Raw genomic sequence first — 22971 nt, forward strand, 5'->3', positions numbered from 1 at the left:
TTAACTTCAATTAATGAACGAGTAAATGCTTCAGATCATAAATTGGTATCAGGCCCCTCAATGTTTTTCCAACGTTTATTGATGGTAATTATGTGAGACTCTTGCCAGTCCAAGCTTAGAAGAATATCTTAACTATTGAACGTAGACTTATTATAATATCCAGGCTTGATCATATCTAGCATAATGCTTCTAATGCTTAAACAGACACATCGGACACCCACACGCACACCCACCCAGATCCTCACTATATCTATTAGTATTTCATTATTGCAATTACAATGGCTATCCTAATCACGTTATGATTGCTTTCGACTAAAACTTGTCTTATCTGAAATTTATCGGCCAGTCATTGGTATTATTATTAAGTTTAAGGTATAATAATATTAAACCAAAGTTTATCTCTGAACATGTGTATGAATTTGGGAATTTTCTAGATCTGAATTGGCGCATCCAGGGGCCTAAGGCCCCCCCCCCCCCCCTCCGTTGGTGGAGCAAAAAAAGGGCGGAGAAAGAAAAAAAAGGGAAAGAGAGGAGGAAAAAAAGGAAAAGAAAAATAAGAGGAAGAAGACGAGTAAATGAAATAAGTTGACGGAAAGAATTAGAAAATATATATTTTTTTAATCTTTCATGTAACTATACAATTTTCTCTCGCGCCTCGCGCTAGCATTGCATTTCTTGCTCAGTAGGCTGATATGGGGCTTTTTTAAATCAAGTTTTGAAGTCAGTATACACAATATATTTCAGTACAAAAATCGAACTTTCTTTTGTTTGATTTACAAATTAATTTTTTTTTAAGTGCTCGGTAAAATGTCCATTTTATGGTCAGAATTTAAACATTTTCAACTTGCGCTGGAATTATTTTATTTGCCTAAATACTTACTGTCTTTATGCATTCCATAAATTTCGCAAAATATCCCTTTTCAGGTATGATTGTAAAAACGTAGGCCTATCAGCAAGTGTTAAGCGCTCGCATAGTTCTATATTAATTCTATAACAAAACTACTTGAAATCGACTTTTCATGAAAGTTATCAAAAATTCTGGCTCGCGATTTGCACTCGCATTAATTTTTAAAATATATTAACCAATGCATCCTATTCATAATTACAAAAATGCTTGAAATGTCCAGTTTCAAGCTTTAATATCAACAATTGTCACGCTCTCATTTGGCTTATTAGATTAATCACAATATCTTTTCATCAATCCATAATAACTCAATTATCCCCTTTTTCAGAATGGAATATCGACAAGTTTCATATCACGCCTAGGAAGAGGAATAGGAAGATGGTCATCATTTCCATATAATGACAAAATGCCTGTAGCATGTCCCAGTCCTAGGTCAAAATAATAATTTAAAAATATTACCTCGCGCTTCGCGTTCGCATACTTCATTAAGTGCATTACACATCCGCTCCATAATTTTCCTACTCAGTGCTTAAAAAAATATTAAATTGACCCTTTTTCTGATTGGAACATCAAATACTTACAGCTCGCGCTCGCATTTTTAATTTTCATGATAAAACTGAATTATTCAGAATGCCTAGAATCTAGGTCTAAATTTAAAATACGCGCAGGCATGTTTATTAAGATTCGTAGCTTGTAATTTATTCAAAACGTGCTTAAATGATCCACTTTCAGATCAGAATATCATTTTTTCTGCTGGGGCTTCGCACTCGCATTATTAATGCAGGTAGATAACCATCCTTTTCATGATATAAAAACATGAATAAAGTGTCCTTCTTTTTTTTTTCTGAAATCTCGGTATTTTTTTCGCTTGCACTTCGTGCTCGCATCAATTAGTTACATTCCCTTCATGATTTAAAAAAGTGCTCAGAATGTCCATATTTTAGGTCGGAATGTCAAATATTTTCAGTTCGCACTTCGTGCTCGCATTATTGAATTGTTGAAATATGTATCGTTTTAATGGCTAACTGCAAACACTCCTTACATGTCCCTTTCCGATCAGGCCAAAACGTATATTAAGAATTTATGCTTGCGTTTCGCGCTCGCAGTAATTATCTAGTTACATACGCATCTTGAACAGGATTACAAACATTGTCTTGAAAGTTTAATATTCAGGACCAAAAAACAAATGAAATTTCAAAGAAATTCTCGCGCTTCGCTTTCGCACTATTTAAATGTTGTTTATGAGATTATTACATATTCATGTTGTTCTAAAAGAATACAAGTAATAAGTAACTGTTAGGACTATCCCTTCAAAGCAACAAACAAAAACCAACTTTGAGCGGCCGATCGGCGAAAAGTGGGTTGGAAAAAAACCGTCTCCATCCCCTACAGGCGAATGCTGGATAGGCCACTGGATCTGGACCGGTATAAAATAAGTAAAGTGTCTTTTGAAAAAAAATCACTGTAGTATTAAAAGGAATATAACTGAGTTTTATTTTTCAGTTGTTCGTCTTGTGTCTCGAGTCCATGGCCATGTGACTGGTGTGTTTATGACAACATGTGTACGCATGTTAGCAGCTCATGCCAGGACGGTGAAACAGTGGTGATTGGAGAAAATGTAAGCATTTCATCAGTGAAAACATAGGCCTGCCTTAACACTTTCCACCTATGACCCCGGGATACGTGATTTATTTAGTTTTTGTATCGAAAGAGGTTTAATGTAATATTTTTGCAAGTCGCTGAATCAAATACGATATTGGTATATTATAAAAATAATATCGCTGAATGAAATTAATATAATTTTTTCTTCTCCGTCCTAAAATTAATATTAATTTTTAATGAGAATTTTCGTAATTTTAATTAATCAGAATAACTTTAAGATTTATAGTTTAATTGTTGGTTTTATTCAAGTTACTTCAGGCGAATTGAATTTTAAAACTTAGAACGTAAATGTACCCTATTTGATTGATCCTTTTCAGCATTGTAATACATGGAGTATCATGTTCAACATCTTTGATATACTAGTACCTTCATCATGATTTTATTGGCATAACTAATTATCATCTTCATTTTTTTAATTGATCATCATGTATCATAGTTCGTTATAATTATTTCTACTATGTTTGCTTTGTTGGTGTTATTAGTAGTAATATTAACCGTTTAATACTACCCATAGTTACCTCTAGTCGCCACGACTACTCCGACTACTACCAAAGCATCTATTATAATGTAGTCATGTCCAATGTCATCATGTCATGAATATTATCATTACCAACATTACCCTTATGATTCAACATTTCATATTTGAAAACATATTAAGCTCTTCATTTAAATTTGGTTAACAAATGTCATAAGAAACACATAACTGATTATACCCGCTCCGACATTTAGAATCCCATAGGTTCTGGACACAAAGGACAGATTTACTGTCCTCAGCTGGTTGGTACATCAGAAACCTTCTTCATACCAGTGAATATTCCTTCAAGTTTCTCACTTGTGGCGAGAAATATTCCTACAGATCAAACAAAGGTATTGATGTGATATAATGACAGTTGTAACTTAAACGTTTAAATTTACCCTTACATTCACGACATTTAGCCCACTGTCACTCATTGGAATACACTTCAAAAACAAAAGGCGAAAAGGGTAGAAAGGGGTTGAGCGGTGACGAAACAGTGTTGTCCACACTTATCAAGAACGATGTCACGTTTCAGTCAGTTGCATGATTTACCCGTTCCGTCCTTTCAGTTTTTAAAGTGTATCATACCATACCTCCATTATCTACTTACTACCGTTACTGCTATTACATGTATAAGGGTAGGGCCTACTGCCGGATCCGCTGCTGCTGTATCGTACTAGTCGTACTTTTTTTGGCTATACTACCCATAGTTACCTCTACTGCAGTTAATATTGCTGATGCGACTGTTGTTGCTGCCACACTTAGTTTATCTGAATGGTTTTATTTGACTGCATAATCACAAATGAATCTACAAATAGGCCTATATACCTAATGCTGTACTGACACGGCTAGACTAATTAGCATGCAGACTTTAAATCACAGTGATTGAATAAAACCATAATCAATTTATTACTCGTATCAATGTTATTATTAAGTATTGAACGTAGCGAATTTTTGCTCTTGATAAGAATCTAATTGTTATAATATTGTTGATGACAAAATGTGTATTTGATGATCTTTTTTCATTCATTGTGCACAGATCCAGTCATTCGATTGCATTCTTCTTATTGATGGAGATGAGACACGAGTAAAAACTGCATTCGTCAATGAAAGTTATGTTCTGTGTGGGGCTAAAGAGGTAAACATTACCTATTTACAGTATTCAAGTCATATCGTGTAGCATCATTATCCTGTGAAATACAGATATTCTATAATTTACTAACTAAAAGTATTAAATTACTTTCAAAATAATTTCTAAATTCATACCAGCTGATGTACACCATCGGTTTTTTAATATCTAAAGCGCAAATATCATGCTTCACATACTAAATTCAATATATTTGACAAATTGAAATCACAGAATCGCAAAGTAAACGTGTAATTCTCAACTGCATCCTTGTCGAGCTATTCCTATGCGAACATTGACTCTCCCATATATATTATGTCTTAGCTTTACTTTATCAATAAACACCTATATTACAGTTATATCTCGCCCACGTCTCCTACCGATTAGCACATCTCTTTAATACAAGAGTGAGGTTGGTACATGTACACAAAGTACTTTTGACTTTATTTCCATAGAGTTACTAACAATTAGTAGCTCCATGTCATTACCAATGACAGTTAATAGCAATTATTATGGACAGTTCAATGGGGAGGCTTAATTAGACCAAACAGAATCCGCTAACAAGAAATTAGATTATGTACGAGTATTTCCCTACATATCTATCTTCCAACCCTCTTGGGAAGCAAATACTAAATATTCAAATGGATAAAGTATACTCTAGCAGCTGTCTAGCCTAGATCTTTATTTTAATCATTAACATTTTTACAGTACATGTACATGTATGCTGACGACATCCTTCAAAACAATGTGAGCGTCTCCGTTCAATGGAATGACCAACACTATGTAGATGACCCTAATGATGCATATGGTATGACAAAAGTATCCGCAGTAGTTTTTTTCTTTATCTATCTTCTAATTTGAAACTTCTTAAAACATTAACGTATTAACTAAGTTTTTTTTCTGTGTAGTAACTTAAGTATGTGCTTTATTTCAACTTCTGTGATCAACACCTAAAGTGTTGAATTCTTTATTATCAGTATAAAAAAGTAACGACGATTTATCATTTTTTAAACTTTTGATAAATTGCCCACAATGTTAAAAGATGTGCTGAACCAATTTTTGAGAAAAATAAAATGTGAGGGGCTTGTATTTCGGTATGCAAAAATATCTTGTAATACGAACAAATTTTCTTTTGTCTTAAAGTGACTCTGTACAAGTGTTCAGCCAACGATGGAAGCTGCAGCCGGTGTCTATCTCCGGAAGCAACACCTTCGTTTCTAAACTGCGGTTGGTGTGGGAACGACTGTAATGTCATTGAGAGTGATGTTTGTCAGAGCAATCGATTTGTCAATCAGAATGAGACCAATCTTTGTTCAGCACCAGTCATAACTGAAGTAAGATGATATTATACTTCATGGGTTTTTTAAGTAATAAGAGTCAACTTGTCAAAGGTCTGCCTCGCGTCTTTTATACCAGAATTTCCGCTGTAAGCCTAGGATGCTATGTGCTTTTTATTGCAGCTTTCCTGCAGTCCCCAATGTTTTGTTTATGATTACTGTGATGATTTTCTTTATGAAAAGCGGTTTGCAAGATTGTTTTTGGGTAAGATGTTTCTCTGAATTTTGACAGGGTGTCTTTAGGGTATTTTCTTGCTGTATTTAACAATATTAGATATCGGCAGGCATAATTTTTTTTAATCATATTATGGTTTCATCATTTGCTTTCCAGACCAAAACAAGATGTAAAAAAATAATACATAGTCAAGTGATAAGCATTACCTTCTGCCCAATATGGTTAAGGTCTATGCCGTTGCTATTTATTATTATTATGAATTATCAATGATCTTTGTAATAAATGTGAAAGGCAAAAAGACCAAAACAAATCTTTCTTTTCTATAGTTTTATCCCATATCAGGTCCAATTAATGGCATTACAAGATTGGAAATCATCGGAACCGACCTTGGAGTGGCATTTAATGATGTACTAAATGTTACAATAGGAGACTTGGTGTGTAGCCTGACTGACACGGATTCCTACTATCAACCAGGGCAGAGGTAAAGGTGTCGTATCGGGAGGGTGGGGGGGGGGGGACAAGGCCCTTGCAGGGCCATGGATAACATATTTAATATCGTAGACAAATAAAACGCAGTCGCCGTCATCATCAGAAGTTAGAAGGTCTGCGATGTGTGATTTTAGAGCTCATCTGCGGTGCTATCATACCGCTAGCAAATGGCCGAAGAAGACATGATTGTTTACATCAATGTAAGAAATTGAATAATCATGATTTTTTTTGTGATATCTTTATTACATCAAACTCCAAGAACATGCAGCTATGCACGTATTCAACTTAAAGGTAAATGCTAGTTTTGGTAACGATATCAAAATGAGTTCGTACAGAATCCAATGAAATGACCACCTAAGTGTCTGTTTGTATAAATAAAACGTATGTGCCAAAGGATTCTGGAAGAAATTTTGTAATTGCTGAGAAATCAGCAAATAAGCACAGGATTCGGGTAGAGCGTCGGGCCCGACATTCAAAGCAATAATTACACACTGTCCCATCTTCAACCTGAACATTTTTCAGCGCAAATTTCAAGATTTCACGAAGTTTAGTTTATGTAACTGTACCAGATCTAGATCCTCGATGATATACTGACAATTAAGCCTTGTTTTACAGACTTTCTCGTGAAATCAGTGTTTACTGCAACTACTGGAATTTCTCTTTAAGTTTGTATTTCGTATTGCTACAGTCTTCCTAGTACGTGGCAGTTTTTGAGTATGCATTAAATGTCATTCAGTCCTCAATGTGTGCAAGTCATTGGTGGCGTAACAGGCGGGGGGGGGGGGGGTCAGGGGGGGCAAGTTGCCCCTCCCTGGCGGATTTCACCGGGAAACTAAAAGAAAAACGGGAAAAAGAAAAAAAGGAGGGAAAAGAAGGGGAAAGGGGAAGGAAAGGGGAAAGGAAGGAGGAAAGGAAAGGGAAGAGGGAAAAGAAAACGAAGAAAAAACCTTTTTTTAATGGAAAAGGAAGGAAAGCGGGAAAATGTACGATAGAAGGACATTTGAGAAAGAACAAATCACTCCGAAATAGGCCTATGTAATGCAATAGTACGGTGGGAAATGATGACAAAATGGCAACAATAGCGGGAAACGAAGGTAGAATGTAATTAATAAAAAAACAAAGAAAAGGAACAAGAAAAAAATGATAACACGACCGGGCTGCCGATGATTGAAATTTAAGAGCGGGAAGAAAGATGGACTGCATACAACATTGTACTATAATGGGGTGTTGCAAGAAACTTGCGATTGAACGCAAATCGAACGCAACTCCCAAAATTGAGCGTAAGTCCTCCGATTAAACGCAAATCTGCAATTGAACGCAAGTTACGTTCAATCCTGTTGCAAGAAGAAGTTGCGTTTGATCAATTGAACGTAGATCAAGCGCAAGCTTTGCAATTGATTGCAAATCGAACGCAACTTATGTAAGATTTTGGAGGATGCGCAAAATTTGCGTTCGATTTACGTTCAATTGATTGTCCATAGGCTTGTGTACTAAAAATTCTGCAAAAATTTTTTTTTTGTAGTTTGTTTTGAAAACTTGTGTAAATTATGCCATTTTCAATTTTCCATGGGTTTTTTTCAAGAAAAACTTGAAATAATGTTATTTTCAATCTTTATAGACCTCTTCAGCAATTATGCCATTATTTTCACACAATTTCAGTACATTCTCTCCTAATATCATTTTAAAGTGTGTCAATCACCAAAAATATTCTGCTCTTGTTATCAGAGGTCATGGAATATTCAAATTGTGATTTCTGAAATAATTTGTATGAAGAAATGTTGAAGAAATAATAACTCTCCATAGGCACAAAAGCCACTCTTTATTAAAACACTTCATGCACTGGCAAATGCTTATCAATATTTCTGAGCGTTTGCAGTAAATACAACTCAGAATATGTTTTGCAAGAGCACTAAAATGCTTAAATGCTTTCATTCATACATATCATAATGAATAACATGCCTCAAATAAAACATACATTTCAGGAGATTGCTACACTTCAAAATCTGAAGCTCTCTTGTTTCTCTCTCTTTAATCATGACATTGCATCGTAGATATATATCACACTTGCATACAGGGATGAGGTCGAGGCTGATTCTTCCGAGTCATGAGGCAGCTTGAGAGAACTTTCCATAGATTCTGTACAGTGACTCGGACCAAGGCCAGCAAAATGTTGCCTCGAGGTCAGCATTCACCATTGACTACATCCCTGCTTGGACTTGAAAAGATCCATTGATCTGTGCACAAAAAAGAACACTGCTCAAGACATTCATTATTGATGGACCTTTCATTTTTATTTTTCATTATTTCTTGCTCCCAAGGAATCACTTCTGAGATTCAGTAATAAAATTTCATTTCATCTGCATCAAGTGTTTTACCACAGAATGTCTTGTTTGAAATTGATGTATATCATGCAGAAGACCACAGTTCTTAAGGTTGGCATGAAGAATCCATAGAAGTCCAGTCAGGAAAGCCACAAGCATCTCTGCTTAAAGGAACAAATCTGGTTTCCAGAAGCAGTCTAATTTGCGATGAATTTGGAGAGCTCCATGGAGTGAAGTTTTTAAACAAGCAACGCCCTCATTCTGTAGTCCACTCTTATAATGATGTTACTACAGACAGGAGCAGCTCTGAATTCAGTTCTGATAATCAACCTGTTCATAAAAAAATAATATGGGAAATAATGCAAGCCCATAACTATACATAGCTTGGGTTAGTTCAAATTTTGTCCTTTCAGTGCAAGAACGCCCTTAGCAAACCATTTTTGTGCACCCATCGGTGCAGAAATGCCCCTATGTCTGCTGGTAAGGGCGTTGTTTGCACCCAAATGATGATATGATAGAGGGATAGTGGCTTACTCCTGAGACCATAGTAATTGGCAATTTGCCATGATGTAATCTAAAAAAGTGTGAACTTATTGTTTTTCCCCAAATAAAAGAATCATGGAAATTAAAATATGCAATAAATTAAATCAATGAAAGCAAAATACACACTTTCATACAGTACACCTTGGATGAGCACAACCACCCCCTCCCCTCCCCCCCCCCCCATCAATGGGATGTCTTCATTGCTGAGAAGTCCAGTCAAGATAGAGATTTGTGTTAGCCTTTTTCATTTTGCATTATCCTTGGGTCAATGTGTACAGATTTCACCCCCATCCGCATCATGGTGAATTATTAATAATAATACAGTTTACATGTAACCTACCATTTAAGAGTTGATAAAATGAATCAATCAGCTGGTTGCAAGAACACACATTGTAGCAGACACAGTTATGGTGGTTCTGAGGTTCCAGACTTCTTTGTCATAACTGTAGTAAGCAATTAAAAGCAAAAAGCAAAGAGATAAAACATATTCATAAAATTAATATACAAGTTAAAGATAAATTCCAGTTTTGGTAACGATCTAAAAATGACTTTTTACAGAATCTAATATAATGACCACCTAAGTGTCTGTTTGTATGAATAAAAAATATGTGCCAAAGGATTCTGGAAGAAATTGTGTAATTGCTGAGAAATGAGCAAAATAAGCGCGGATTCGGTCACTTCCGTCGGGTCTTTATTTTAGCAATAATAATACACTGTCCCACGTGTGCCTATCTGTGTTGGTGATCTTCAGTGTGAACATTTTTCAGCGTAGATTTCAAGATTTCACAAAGTTCAGTTTATGTAACTGTACCAGATCTAGATCCTCGATGATATACTGACAATTAAGCCTTGTTTTACAGACTTTCTCATGAAATCAGTGTTTACTGCAAATACTGGAATTTCTCTTTAAGCTCAGTTGCCAGTGTGTTAATCATTATAGTAGTCCAAGGGTGTTTTGATTAAAGTCACTTCTGGCCTGGGGAGGGGCACTATGGTTCCTCAGCCATGGGCGGCGCAATAAAAAAAATTATGAAATCATACCTTTTGCTTTAATTTACTAAAAAAAGCTCGTAATAGAATGCCAAACTTTGGTGTACATATTCCTTTCTAGAGCAATCCTAACAACTTTACTTTAAAAAATCTGGTATCAAAATAAATTCCTTTCAATTCATGGTTTTTTTTAAATATTTTTTCTTAACTTCTTTAAAAAAAATTTTATTGTTATTTTCAAGACAAAGTTCATCAGTGACATTAAATTACTATTGTCAATAAAAAAAAATTACCCAGTTATGAATATTGACTTTTTACATGTAATCATGTTTTTGTCTGACATGTACTTAAACAAACATAATGTTGCAAAATTTCCTGACCCTGTACCTGGGAATGGCAAATTTAGTATCAAAAGTTGTGTGAGACTTGAAAGTAAAACGTCAGTCAGCGGTGCGGTAATAAAATTTTGAGTGGCAGATTTATTCTGAAAAATGTCAAGGGGGACCATATGCCCCCCCCCCCCCCGAGTATTGTGCTTGATGTAAAAAAAAAATCATGATTATGCATTCAATATTAATAATGATGCACCATATGAGACACCCTTTAACTGAAAGCACCTGGAAAAGCATTGTAATCATCCATTAAACAATTTAAAGTGAAAAAAAAATCTGTCATCTATATAGCACCTCATGTGCTTGCATAAAAATCAAGAGTCAGCTACATAGTAGCCCGGGGGGGGGGGGTACTCACGAGATAAGGCATATGGGGATATGCCGCAGGAATGGGTCGCCTTTTTTGAAGAAATCCCTAAACATGGCGTATGGTTTTATGCTGGAAAATCCCTAAGCATGGCCCAATTTTTAGATAATGTCCTTAAACATGGGTCCATATTCTACTCCAATGTCTTAGGTGCAAATACAAAATGACCTTACATTTTGGGCGATAACCTTTTTTTTTTTTTTGCTTGTCAAGTTTTTCCAGGCGAAAATTTTCCCCCACCCCCTTTGGAAATCCTGGATCCGCCCCTGTAATGAATCCCTAATAATGGGTACCTTTTTAGCCAAAATGACCTGTAAATATGGGTACGGGTTTCGAACTTTCAGCCGCACACCTTTGTCCAAACCAAATCTAAGTACCCCCCCCCCCGGCATAGTAGATCTACATATTGAATCTAAAAAATAAATCTATTTACATGTATATCTTTTTATATTTATATGAGATGGATATTAAAACTGTGACTCATACGGCACATAGACTGTCCTTGCAAAGAACCTCTTGTGCAATCTGCCCGTAAGAAATTTAAAAAAGAGCCCTGGGCGGGCAACATCCTATTCAATGTTAAAACTTCCCCAAGAATGAGGCAGATGTGGCCAATAGATTCTGAAAAGTAGCCCAATACATGTAGACTCTTTTTTTTTTTTCTTGTCTGGCGAGATGTACAGCGTCTGGAGAACCCCCCCCCCCCCCCCAAATAAAAAAAAAATAATAATAATAATAAATAAAATTTTTTTTAATCCTCCAAAGACAAAAGTCGAAACCGCAAAATTTTCACTTTATCCCAGGCCAGGCCAAGGAAAGTCATAAAAAGGGAGGTTAACGGTACCTCTATGGAAGTTCGTGCAGGCTCCACTTCACTACCGCTACACTACGCTCCACCTACCCGAACTTCGAGACCGTGAACTCTATCTGATATTCCGAGTGACAAAGATGGGATTTTATGGAGGGAAAATATAAAATTCATGCAACATCACGATCTTTAAAAACAATTAAATTTAATATTCTTACTTTACACCAAGTTTCACTTCTTTTCCATGCTTCTATCAGACTAAAAATGGGTGATTTAGAGCCAACATGAAGTTCCTCACACGTATAAATAATTCGCTGCCAATTTCAAAACATTGCATGCACGCGCGATACTGCAGCGAATTATTTATTTGTGTGAGGAACGTCATGTTGGCTCTAAATCACCAATTTTGAGACTGATAGAAGCATGGAAAAGTGAAACTTGGTGTAAAGTAAGAATATTAGTTTTAATTGTTTTTAAAGATCGTGATGTTGCATGAATTTTATATTTTCCCCCCGGAATATCAGATAGAGTTCAGTCTCGAAGTTCGGGTAGGTGGAGCGTAGTGTAGCGGTAGTGAAGTGGAGTAGGGCCTGCACGAACTTCGCTCGAGGTAACGTTAGACAGACTCTTAAAAAAAGAGAGACAAATGGAGAGGAATCTTTTTTTTGTGGAAATGTCTAGCATCTAGACTGTAAATGGAAGTCTTTAATTTCTATTTACTGGATGGCTATTCGCCGTTGAAACCGATATAACTTAAAAAATCATTTGAAATAGGAACAAAAATAATCTTTAAAGGTCATTTTCGATGTTCAATACATAATTAGAGCCTACACATTTACTTGCTTCTGGGTGATTTTTATCAGCACTGCAACGGCAATGACCTGCCGTGTTGTTCAATACAACCGTGCATTACCGACACAAAAAGTCAAGTGTGGGACTGGGATTGAAATTGTACGGTAGAAAATTTGTTGAAGGTGAAATTTCGACCGGCGATAAAGACCCATTTTCACTTTTTTCAAAATAATTTTTTTCCCTGGCATAGGTCTAAAATATATAAATTCTCTAAAAACATACATAATGGAGAAAGAATTGTCTGAAAAATGAATATTTTCTACTTACTCTCTTCCACAAACAGGATTGTTGCAAGCCATTATTTTTCTTTTTCGGCTAGTCTTGTGATGCAGACCCTGTTTACAGCTGCAAATCGTCTGCAGATCAGCTGCAACTTGCGTTCAATCGCAAGCCTTTTTCTTGCAACGCAAATTGGCGATTGATTGCTAGTTGCAGTCAATCGGAATCGGCTGCAAAGTTGCAGTCGATTTGCAATCAATCGCAACGTAACTTTCTTGCAACACCCCATAAGCCTGCTAAATTTTATGCAAATAAGCGCAGTAGGGGCTCTTTATATAATATTGACTGGCCTTGAGGGGAACATCAAATATATTGCCAGCAAAAGAATCATATTGGCCCGAGTCTTTAGACGAGGGCAATATGGGTCATTTAAGGGCAATATATTTGATGTTCCCCGAAAGAAGAGCCAGTCAATATTTTTATTATCATCCAAATTAGATATCTAGAGCAAAAATCATGATAATGGGGATATTTCTTTTAAAACTAGAGTTATGAAGCGTATCTCTTTATACGCATCCATAAATGCCCGGATGTGAGACCAGGGAAAATACAAAGGTATATTTTGCGTCGTCTCTGCATGCAAAGTAAATACGCGCATTGAGACCGAGGAAAATACAAACAATATACCTACCCTTCCTCCCGATATTCAGAAAATGTAGGGCAATACGGTTTTGTAAATGACCAGCTCAGATGTCTGATACGGGTGATAATCATTTATATCCTTCAAATGCCCCCCTTCAATCACGTTCAATCACTGGCATACAGGCGCGGGGGGGGGGGGGGGGGTCTTGGTTCCATACCCAAGAGGAAATAAACGAAATTTTAGGAGACAACGTATAATGAAATGAATGGAAATATTGAAATGTGTTATTTGCTGAATATAATGGACAAATCTATCACATAATTAGAATTTAATTTCAATAGGCTTTTTTCGAGCTCGCTTTGCACGCTGGCGACTTTTTACAATTTTTTCCCACATTGCTATGTTTTGCCCCCTCGTGATATTTGGATCATTACGCAACTGGGTTTAATAAATGTGTTGTGTAAAAGCTATATTCTGTATATGCCCGCGATTTGATTAAAATAGCGGCAATCTGCGAGGTTTAAATGGCTTTTATATCAAGAAGTTCCCGGTGCTCCGCCCCGGATCCCAACCGCACAGCACTGCGTATGGAAGGGCTGGACCATGACCCCAAAAAGTTCTACAAACAAGAACCAAAAAAAAAGGAGGAAAGAAAAGCAAAGGAAAAGTGTAGGATATGATTTTATTTACTTAATATAATGTAAAAAAATAGCTCAAAGTTAGATTCTCATTAAAAGGTGATTTTTTTCTCGCTCGCTTCGCTCGCTTAGGACTTATATAAAGCAGCTTTTTAGCACAGTACATGTCGCCCCTCGTTTTTTTTTTAAGGGGGGGGGGTTACTCCTCTCGCTACTACCGCAAAGAATCCTGTTCACAGTGGTGTACAGACCACAAAAAAATGGAATCTAAAGAGAGAAGGATGAAATACTTAATTCTTTGGATATCATGTCAAAATTTATCACAAAATTTGATTTTTTTATTTAAAAAAAGGTCAAAATTTTTGCTCGCTCGCAACTTTTTTTTTAAAGATAAATTCTGCCCGATACGCAATATCTGGCCTTCTCAAAATAGTAGCCTCATTACACCATTATATGCCAGTTCATCCCATGATATGGCGGGGAAATTGTTTGCTCTTGCCCCACCCCCCCCCCCCCCCCTGGCCACCGACCCCTGTTACGCCGCTGCACGTCATTGGTTAATTGCCATTGTGCGTTTCATCTCTAGTTCTTTCACTGATTCATGATTCATTAAACATAGTATAAAAGAATATATGCAATATTATTATTGAGTACACATATCAGTTTCATCTGTAAATAAGTTATCAAATGACACACCGTCTCTCTTTTCAGTGTAAGTTGCCTAACTGGGTTATCTCCCGCGGTAACATCAGGACACATCGCGATTAAGATATGGTCTGGTGAAGAGACTAGGACCGGAAACAGTGAAGAACAGTTCCACTATAGGGTGTGTACATTCAAAAGAACTATAATCATTTGTTCATAAGACTAAGCATACTAAACGCTTTGATAAATTTTGTCTTACGAAATCACATGTTGGGCAGTTATTATAAACAATTCGATGGAGCTAAAAAAGAAACATTAAATCAACTAGATTCATAGCATTCCAATTTAATGATTTTTGTTTTCAACCACACAATACTTTAAATCAAGCTTAATATGTACATTTTCTATTTTGCATAATAGGTCTACATTTTTTATCTGGGGTGCCATACAAAATTCCTCAATGGATTAAGGAAATGCCATTCATGCTCATTGTAAAAAATGGCAAAATAATAAGGTATAATATTATGGGACGCCACTTGGGAATAACTAACTTATCTAACTGTGCATAAAGATGCAACAACACGTCGGTCATCTCCTACATGTCCTACTGCTCCAACACAGTTGTTGGAGACCATTTTGTTTTGTTTGTTTCTGTTCTAAACATAAATGTTCGCAACCCATGGATAAATAAACCTCCACTAATGTTTTTGTTTACAGGATCCTATGATCTCGGGGTTTAGCCCCACTGAGGGACAGGCAGCGGGAGGAACCCGGGTCACCATTGCAGGAATGTACCTACGTACAGGAAGAATCATCGAAGCGAGATTCGGAGCAGCACAATGCAACGAATTGTGAGTGTCATTATAATCTTAAATATTATGACAAAACAATGCTTGAGACTGTAATACAGTCACTGTATGTTCTAAAATAATGCGAAACTGAAGTTCGGAAAATTAGTTTATTGTCTCCGTTTTTTTCTTTTTATCACACGCACACACGCACCCACCCTCAAATATACACACACGCCCAAACACACTCCTTCGTTCAAACTTCAGACATACCCCTCTTCCACGCCCACCAAGCTGAAAGAACCGTAGGCACTCTGGCATTCCAAAGTTGATCAACAAAGTTGCTTTCTTGGATAGTGAAGTTGAAATTATCTTCGAAATTCAATAACCTTTACCTCTTACCAGCAAAATACTTAATACCTTACTTTTCAGACTGGAACAAAGTAATTTTTACGACTTATTACCTTACCGATTTGCTCCAATCTTTCAGGATGTTCGAAAATTCGACGACGACTTGTATTACAAGCGGCATAACCAATAATGAAGAAATCTCTGCCAAATTGATCATGTCATTTGATGGAGTGGAAAGAACGTTTGAGGATTACAGCTTTACCTACAAAATAAACCCGATAATAAGGAATATAGGCACGTCCAAATCCATTTTGTCGTAAGTATATATTCCGTGGTCTTTTATATATTTTTCGCAATAATGATTATAATAATGAATATGTACCTGACAGGAATTTATTCCTTGAAATGCCGAGCGCTGGAAAGGCTGCTTGAGCTAAAGCCAGGGTAATAATATCCAAGTCCGTTGGAATAGAGACGTTATTCATAATGTGGTATGCGCTATACAAGAAATGACTATTACCATTATTATTATCTGGTTATTATTATTATTTGAAAATAATGATGACAATAATACTAACAATAATCACATTTGATAACACATAACAATAACAATAAAAATAGATTAATAATAATAATGTATATATTTTCATTTGATTCGATTCTATTTTTAGAGTAGTTTCTCCATCATTCATATATCCGACAATGAGTAAAATATACAACATTCAAAACGAAGATTTGGAAAAATGATAGTAAAATGATTACATGTATTATAAAGAATAATCTTAGAAATGAATGTGTGATACCTAGATTGAAATGATAAAATAAGAAATTATGACACATGAACTTTAAAAATCCGTTAATTTCGTTAATACAAAAAATGAAGACATTTGATTTTTTTTTACATTTTGATTTTACTGATGTAAGTTTCCTTTTTACAAATATGCATGTATTTATAAAGATAAAACGTAATTTCTTGTTAATACAAAAGGTAGTGCAAGTAACAACTAAAGAGATAAATGATTAATAGAAAGATAAATAATTTTCAGCATCACTATGTAATTTCTACTGGAAATATTGCCAGGAATTCATCTTCTTTTATCGTAGTGTTACCATGACAATCATCTTCTTCAGTCAAGCGCACAAGTAATTGCACTCGTTCTAAAGTGCTTCCATTTTATTTCATGCACACAGATAAAATGATTACAAACCTTACCTGATAAGATATGTAGATGATTTGTGTGTGTTTTTTTTTTCTCTCTCTCTCTCCCTCCTTTGGCTTAATACAGAGGAGGCATTGATATCGAAGTAACGGGAGACGGATTTGATCTGATCCAGGAGCCTAGGGTTCTCGTTACTTCACTCACGACGAATGCCACCAGATCCGAGGTATATTACGCAAGCAAGCATAAAATAGATTTGTGTGTGTGTTAATATTTTGTTAAGCTTCACAGCTCATGTGCTTGGAGAGAAATCACAGTGATCCACACGTCTCAACTCCCAATATAAGTCAAGAAATAAAAGTAGAAAGGAAAACTAAAAAAATCGTCCGTATTATTCAACAATTCAGACTTATCCATGCTCTTGTTTTCTCGCGGTACGTCAACCTTTCGTTGAATGACTCTATTGCTGGACATGTGTGTATGTTGTTGCCATAATATTGTTGAGGTTTCTATAACGATTCAAAATTTCCTTTTTATGGCAATCGCGACCAAGCAGCACTAGCGTACCTTTTGGGGGGACAGGGGGGCAGACTGCCCCCCTGACGAGTTACAACCCATGCAAGGGACGTATACCTGCCCCCCCCCCCCCCTCCTGACAAGTCACATCTGACAACTTATCCCTGACGAGCCAGTGGCCCCCCTCCTTTGAAGTTGAAGACCTTTTTTTTTGCTTGTCAATTTTTTGCGATTTTGCCCCCTCCCCCCGTGGATATTCCTAGAAACACTACTGTCAAGCAGTGAACGATTGCGAAACATTAAATTAGATCATGGCAATTTGCTCCGGTTATCAATCAAACTTTATGGGTTTTTTTTTTTTTTTTTTATCACACAGGAGTGCAATGGAACAGATATTCTTCTTGTTTGTCCTACTCCAAGTTTCCCTGATGACGTCATACCTAACAGAAGAAGACGAGCAGTAAATGACACAATAGAGGCAAATCTGGCCTTTGACTTCGATGGATACCTCATCGATGGCGGCCTCATTGAATACTATCCAGACCCTCTCTATTACAGCTTTGGTGGATCAGACAGAATCTATGAAAGCGGCAACAGTCGACTTGAGATCGAAGTGAGTCTGACCTTCTTGGGAACTTTCTATAACATGGATAAGCCAATATCAATAGATCGTTACAAATTTCTAATAGAATGGCCACTGTTTTTGGTTGTGCCGAGTTTCCAATGGCTCCACTGAAGTCACACTGTTCACAAGACAATGATAATGCTCTTTCCACTAAGGATTAGTTTCGATGGCTCTAAACTTGGAGACCTCTTATGAGAACTGTCCCGCATCCAAGTTCTTTGATATTCGGTTAAATATATATGAGGTATTAAAATGAAAAGTTTCTTGATGATTGCCAAATCATTTCGGTCATCAATCTGCACACAACTTTAAAGAGAACTGAGGTACAGTTTGCAGATACTCGACACAACCATGCAATCGCTCTGCGCGGTATATTAGATAAACAGGTCAAACACATACATGAAGAAATAACAATTGTCCCAAATGAACAGCGACTATTTGCAAGCTAATTGACTGGAATCTAGGCCAACTGCTCGATATAGTAAATTACATCCTACATGTATTATATCCTCTTATAGTGATTGGTTCAAATCGAATCATGTGACCAAAAATATTTTAACTATGCTTTTGCGTGACGTCAGACCTCGATATCTTTTGTTATATTCGTCATAACAATAATCTAAACCAGTGATTGGTCTAAACCTCGTCATGTCACAAAATATACTTCCAACGCATGTCACAAAATTTTCAAAAAATGCGAAGAATCGCGACTTCATGCCGTAAAGCCAGGAATAGTACCCGAGCTGTAAATGAAAAAAAAAACATTTACTTGGTTGGCGTGGCTTATTAAAAGTCATTCTCGTGAAGATCTTGTAACAGTGTCCGCGTACACGCAGTAAGCTATCAAATTTATTAAATAATATTTAAAATATCACACTTGAAGACCGGCATCATCTTTTTTTTTATTATACAAACGATACACAGGTGTGAGTTCATCAATATGTTTTGTGGCAAATACGGAAACTATGGAACTGATAAAACCCACGATCGATTGGATTTAGACTAGTTACCGAATGCTCACTAATCATACCGATGAACAAACGAACTTATATATCATTTGTTTTATAGAATGGTAGAATTTTTAAGGCTAATCATTTTTTTTTTACAACATGCATAATCAACAAGTAATTACCGAATCATTACTTGCCATGCATCCGGTAAATTTACTATGCATAAGTAATTACCGGGCGCTTGGCAATTTTACCGGATTCATGGCTGGTCATGCGTCAATACTATGCATGACACCCTTTCTATAATATCTGTTGTATTTAATGATAATACCGATGACGAAAATTTACCAAATATACACGGCCTTCGATCGGAGGCTTGGTGAAACTGTGGTCACCTCAGTGACGTGAATGCGACCACTTTTCCGTTGGGCATGTTGGGGCTTCGCTCCACGCGAAAAAATAGTAATTGCCAGACCAACCATGGATAAACATAATTATTTGTATATTAAGATCCAAAATCGCTTTTTTTTTACTACATAATGTACATCTATCTGTGCGTCATTTTACTCATTGCGTTTATATTAGAAATTGATCAGCAACAGAAATTGATCATTAACGCACTGTTCACATATTTTATTCCTTTTAGGGAATGAACCTTAACTTAGCCAGCACGGAAGATGATGTTACAGTTTTGATAGGTCCTGATGGTGTCTGTGATGTGGATGATCTTGAGACGGATGTGTTACGATGTCAGCTACCGGAGAAGAAGCCTCAACCTGGTAACATCAATGGAACAGTTGAACCCGGACCTACTCAAGGGTTACCAGCTGTCACGGTATGTCGTTACTTTTAGGCAGTCCCACATGTTACACGTTTGCATTCAAAAGGCAGTTTACCCTATAATGTCACGTTGCGCTACTGACTTTATATTTCTAATGTCCTAAATGTAACGAATCAGAGTTTTCCCTCAGACCACATACTTAACTGAAATTGACCTGTAAAACATATCTCGAGGACAGACTAGATAGCAAAACATCATGATTAATAATACAGTCAAGACTTTTTAAACCGTCCCTCCAAAAGTACTTATTACAGCAGATGTGTAGTAATTAACTTGTTGGATAAGCCTGCGCCTATGAATGTTTTAAGAGATATATGGCGCTGTGGATCATCATCAGAAGCGGAAAAGTATATATGCAACGCAAAAAGTACTTTCATGCCCCTATCAGCAGCTTGTACATGGTGTAGGAGGCCGTTGTAGCATAGTATATCATTATCATAGCAGCAGCATTGCAGCTTCAACACTATTTTCCTTTCTTTTTAAGCTGATTGTGTTTTGCCATACAGTTCATTGAATGACAGATAAGCATGCATGATTATTAATATATTTCTTAATGAAACGAATAATCAAGCATGCCAAATTCTCGTTATATATCTAAAATTCTCGGCTGTAAACATGGCACGTATAAACCTTATCGGTTTATGCATGCATACATTTATCACAAGATTCAAATATTAGAAGACTACAAAATATGAAATCTAAAAGAGAACAAATATTTTTTGTCTAATCAAGTACAGGTATTCCATGGAAATTTGGTATTCTACCCTGGCTACGTAAATTACTCGACGACAACCATTGACGTTGGTCTCATTGTCGGTATTGTACTTGGTGTTGCTGTGTTCGTCATCATTGTCCTCGTCGTCGTAGGCGTCATCCTCTACAGACGAAGTCACCAGAAAATAAGCAAACAAGTCCGTGAGATTGAGATGTTAGAGAAGAAGATCCAAGGTCGAGTGCAAACAGGTACAAGGCGTCTTTGAAGAATACATTGCGTTGTTTAATATATGTATCTTTTCTAAAATGGTGGAAATGTTTTTCAATTCAACAAAATCTCTTTACCTTCCTCCGCTTCCATTAGATTTGACCATGTATTTCCCCTCTTTTTATTCAATACATGTCATTTCAACCTGACTTACCCCTATAAAAACATGGTTGTATAATTGATATGATAAGTTGCATATAATAGGAGTCATATAATCGTATTGATCATATTCGTTTATTCTCAATGTCTAGCGTTTCATGAACTACAGACCGACATGTCTGAAGTGGAGGAGCAAATCGGCCATCTAGGTGTACCATTTGCGAATGCACTGGATTACTTGAAGAATATGCTCTTTGCAGGCTTGGCTATTCTTCCACCAACCACAGACCCTGAGGTAAAACATGTCAGACAATATATTATTTATCATAATAGTATTGTTGTAGACATGACTTCCGTTGCAGTGAGATTTCAAACGTCAGAAGTTTGATTAACTCAGCTGTGGAACACTTCCTAAAACAATAATTATATCATTGGTATTTAACAGTAGCGAGGGAAGTCTTTAACGTGTTCAGGTGTCTTAAAGTGGTTGGCTAACATTGTCTACAGATTACCTTACGAAAAGAGTGAGGATATAAAAACAGTGTTTCACAGTCATGGGGGTAAATGGGGGCATTGGTCGTTAAGTTCATATATGGATCGTAAACGTTAACATGCTCATATGCAGATGATTTATCATATGATAGTGGCAGTCCTTGCAACAGCAGATTCTGAAGTAAACTGTTGACATGGTTACGAATGACTCAGTCTCCATGTTCACAATGTGCAAGATTATCTTATCGTAACAATGTACATAAAACAGTAATCAAAAGTCTTCCAAGAAATTATTTCACATTATGATATTAGATTATGTCGACTTTCTTTCTATAGTATTTGAACTCTGATCTTGAGACAGCGATGATCATGTTCTCAAGGCACCTTAGTAATCCAGATTTCTTGATCAACTACATCAAACATCTTGAGGAACAAAGGAAAACGCAGCGAAGAGATAGGTTCGAAATATATGATATCCAATGAATTTTCCCCAAAACACAGTGTAGAACGTGAACCATATTGAACTCTCGGAAAAAGTATATAAAAGATAGTATTTAAAGATTTTCAAGCATACACATGTAAACATAACGGTTGATATAAAAGCTGGCATAGATGTAGATTGTAATGGTGTTTATCCTGCATTAAACTGATAAAGAGGCACGAATTGCAATGCAGATTTAAATCTTTGTCCATGTCTTTATTAACAAACTTTGTACAAAGCTTTGCTTATGAAATATGCACAAAAGAGCATATACAAATACATGTGATGTTTTTTAACAAGAGTATTTACTGATATGTTGTTCGCTGTTAAGGTTCCTCAAAGTAATAAAAAACAACAACAACAAACGATGCAAACATACTGTTACAACTGTACGACATCTATACGTATATTCCTTTTTTCTTCATCTTCTGATCTACCGTAGGGTCAACATTGCCTCTCTAATAACCACCGTACTGATTACAGAAGGAAAGTTTGGATATCTCACGGAGTGAGTGTGTTATAAGTATCAGATCCTTACTTATTGCTTTGAAAAGGGTATGACTGTCCCTCCGGAATATCCGGTAGAAATAAAAAGAATATTTAAACAAACGAAAACTATTCTTTTCCCACCAGTTTTGTTTTAATCATTTCAGTAGATAACCCATAAAGAATGAGAAAACAAAATTGATATCGAAAAATAAGGTGTTAACGTGTATCGAGATATGCTAATTAATAGTGTAAAGCATTATAAATGTAAAGTTTTGCATTTTTCTTCTATTCGAATTATACTCGAATGAACAACGTACATTTGTTTAATCCTGGTAAAAATAGAATTAACAGATAAATTGCAAAGAAATATTTAAAGACTTTGTAAGATTTAGAAACAACCGTGCTACAATCAATAATCGGGGAAGTATTTGCTGTGACGAGTACATTAATTCATGATCATTTAATAACTTGTGAGAAATACAATAAGAACACTTGTTTGGCGGTTTCTGTTTGAACTAAAGGCTTATTTCCCTTCTACAAAATGATAACCTATTTATTGGTGTATTGCC

At 36.2% G+C, this 22971-nt stretch overlaps 1 protein-coding gene across 1 annotated transcript in view; it reads left to right on the forward strand.

The window, feature by feature from the left end:
- LOC129280176 (plexin-B1-like) overlaps positions 1-22971 on the forward strand; it is a 57459-nt gene that overhangs the window by 7508 nt on the left and 26980 nt on the right. The window contains exons 7-22 of the mRNA XM_064112068.1: positions 2408-2522; positions 3296-3433; positions 4123-4221; positions 4918-5017; positions 5353-5543; positions 6048-6202; positions 14695-14809; positions 15346-15479; positions 15907-16083; positions 17054-17153; positions 17820-18056; positions 19665-19853; positions 20597-20822; positions 21093-21235; positions 21769-21890; positions 22356-22421. Of these exons, the coding sequence (XP_063968138.1) occupies positions 2408-2522; positions 3296-3433; positions 4123-4221; positions 4918-5017; positions 5353-5543; positions 6048-6202; positions 14695-14809; positions 15346-15479; positions 15907-16083; positions 17054-17153; positions 17820-18056; positions 19665-19853; positions 20597-20822; positions 21093-21235; positions 21769-21890; positions 22356-22421 (2307 nt within the window). The remainder of the gene's footprint in view (positions 1-2407; positions 2523-3295; positions 3434-4122; positions 4222-4917; positions 5018-5352; positions 5544-6047; positions 6203-14694; positions 14810-15345; positions 15480-15906; positions 16084-17053; positions 17154-17819; positions 18057-19664; positions 19854-20596; positions 20823-21092; positions 21236-21768; positions 21891-22355; positions 22422-22971) is intronic.

The sequence above is a fragment of the Lytechinus pictus genome, chromosome 17 (genome assembly GCF_037042905.1).
Source record: "Lytechinus pictus isolate F3 Inbred chromosome 17, Lp3.0, whole genome shotgun sequence".
Taxonomy (NCBI): Eukaryota; Metazoa; Echinodermata; class Echinoidea; order Temnopleuroida; family Toxopneustidae; genus Lytechinus; species Lytechinus pictus.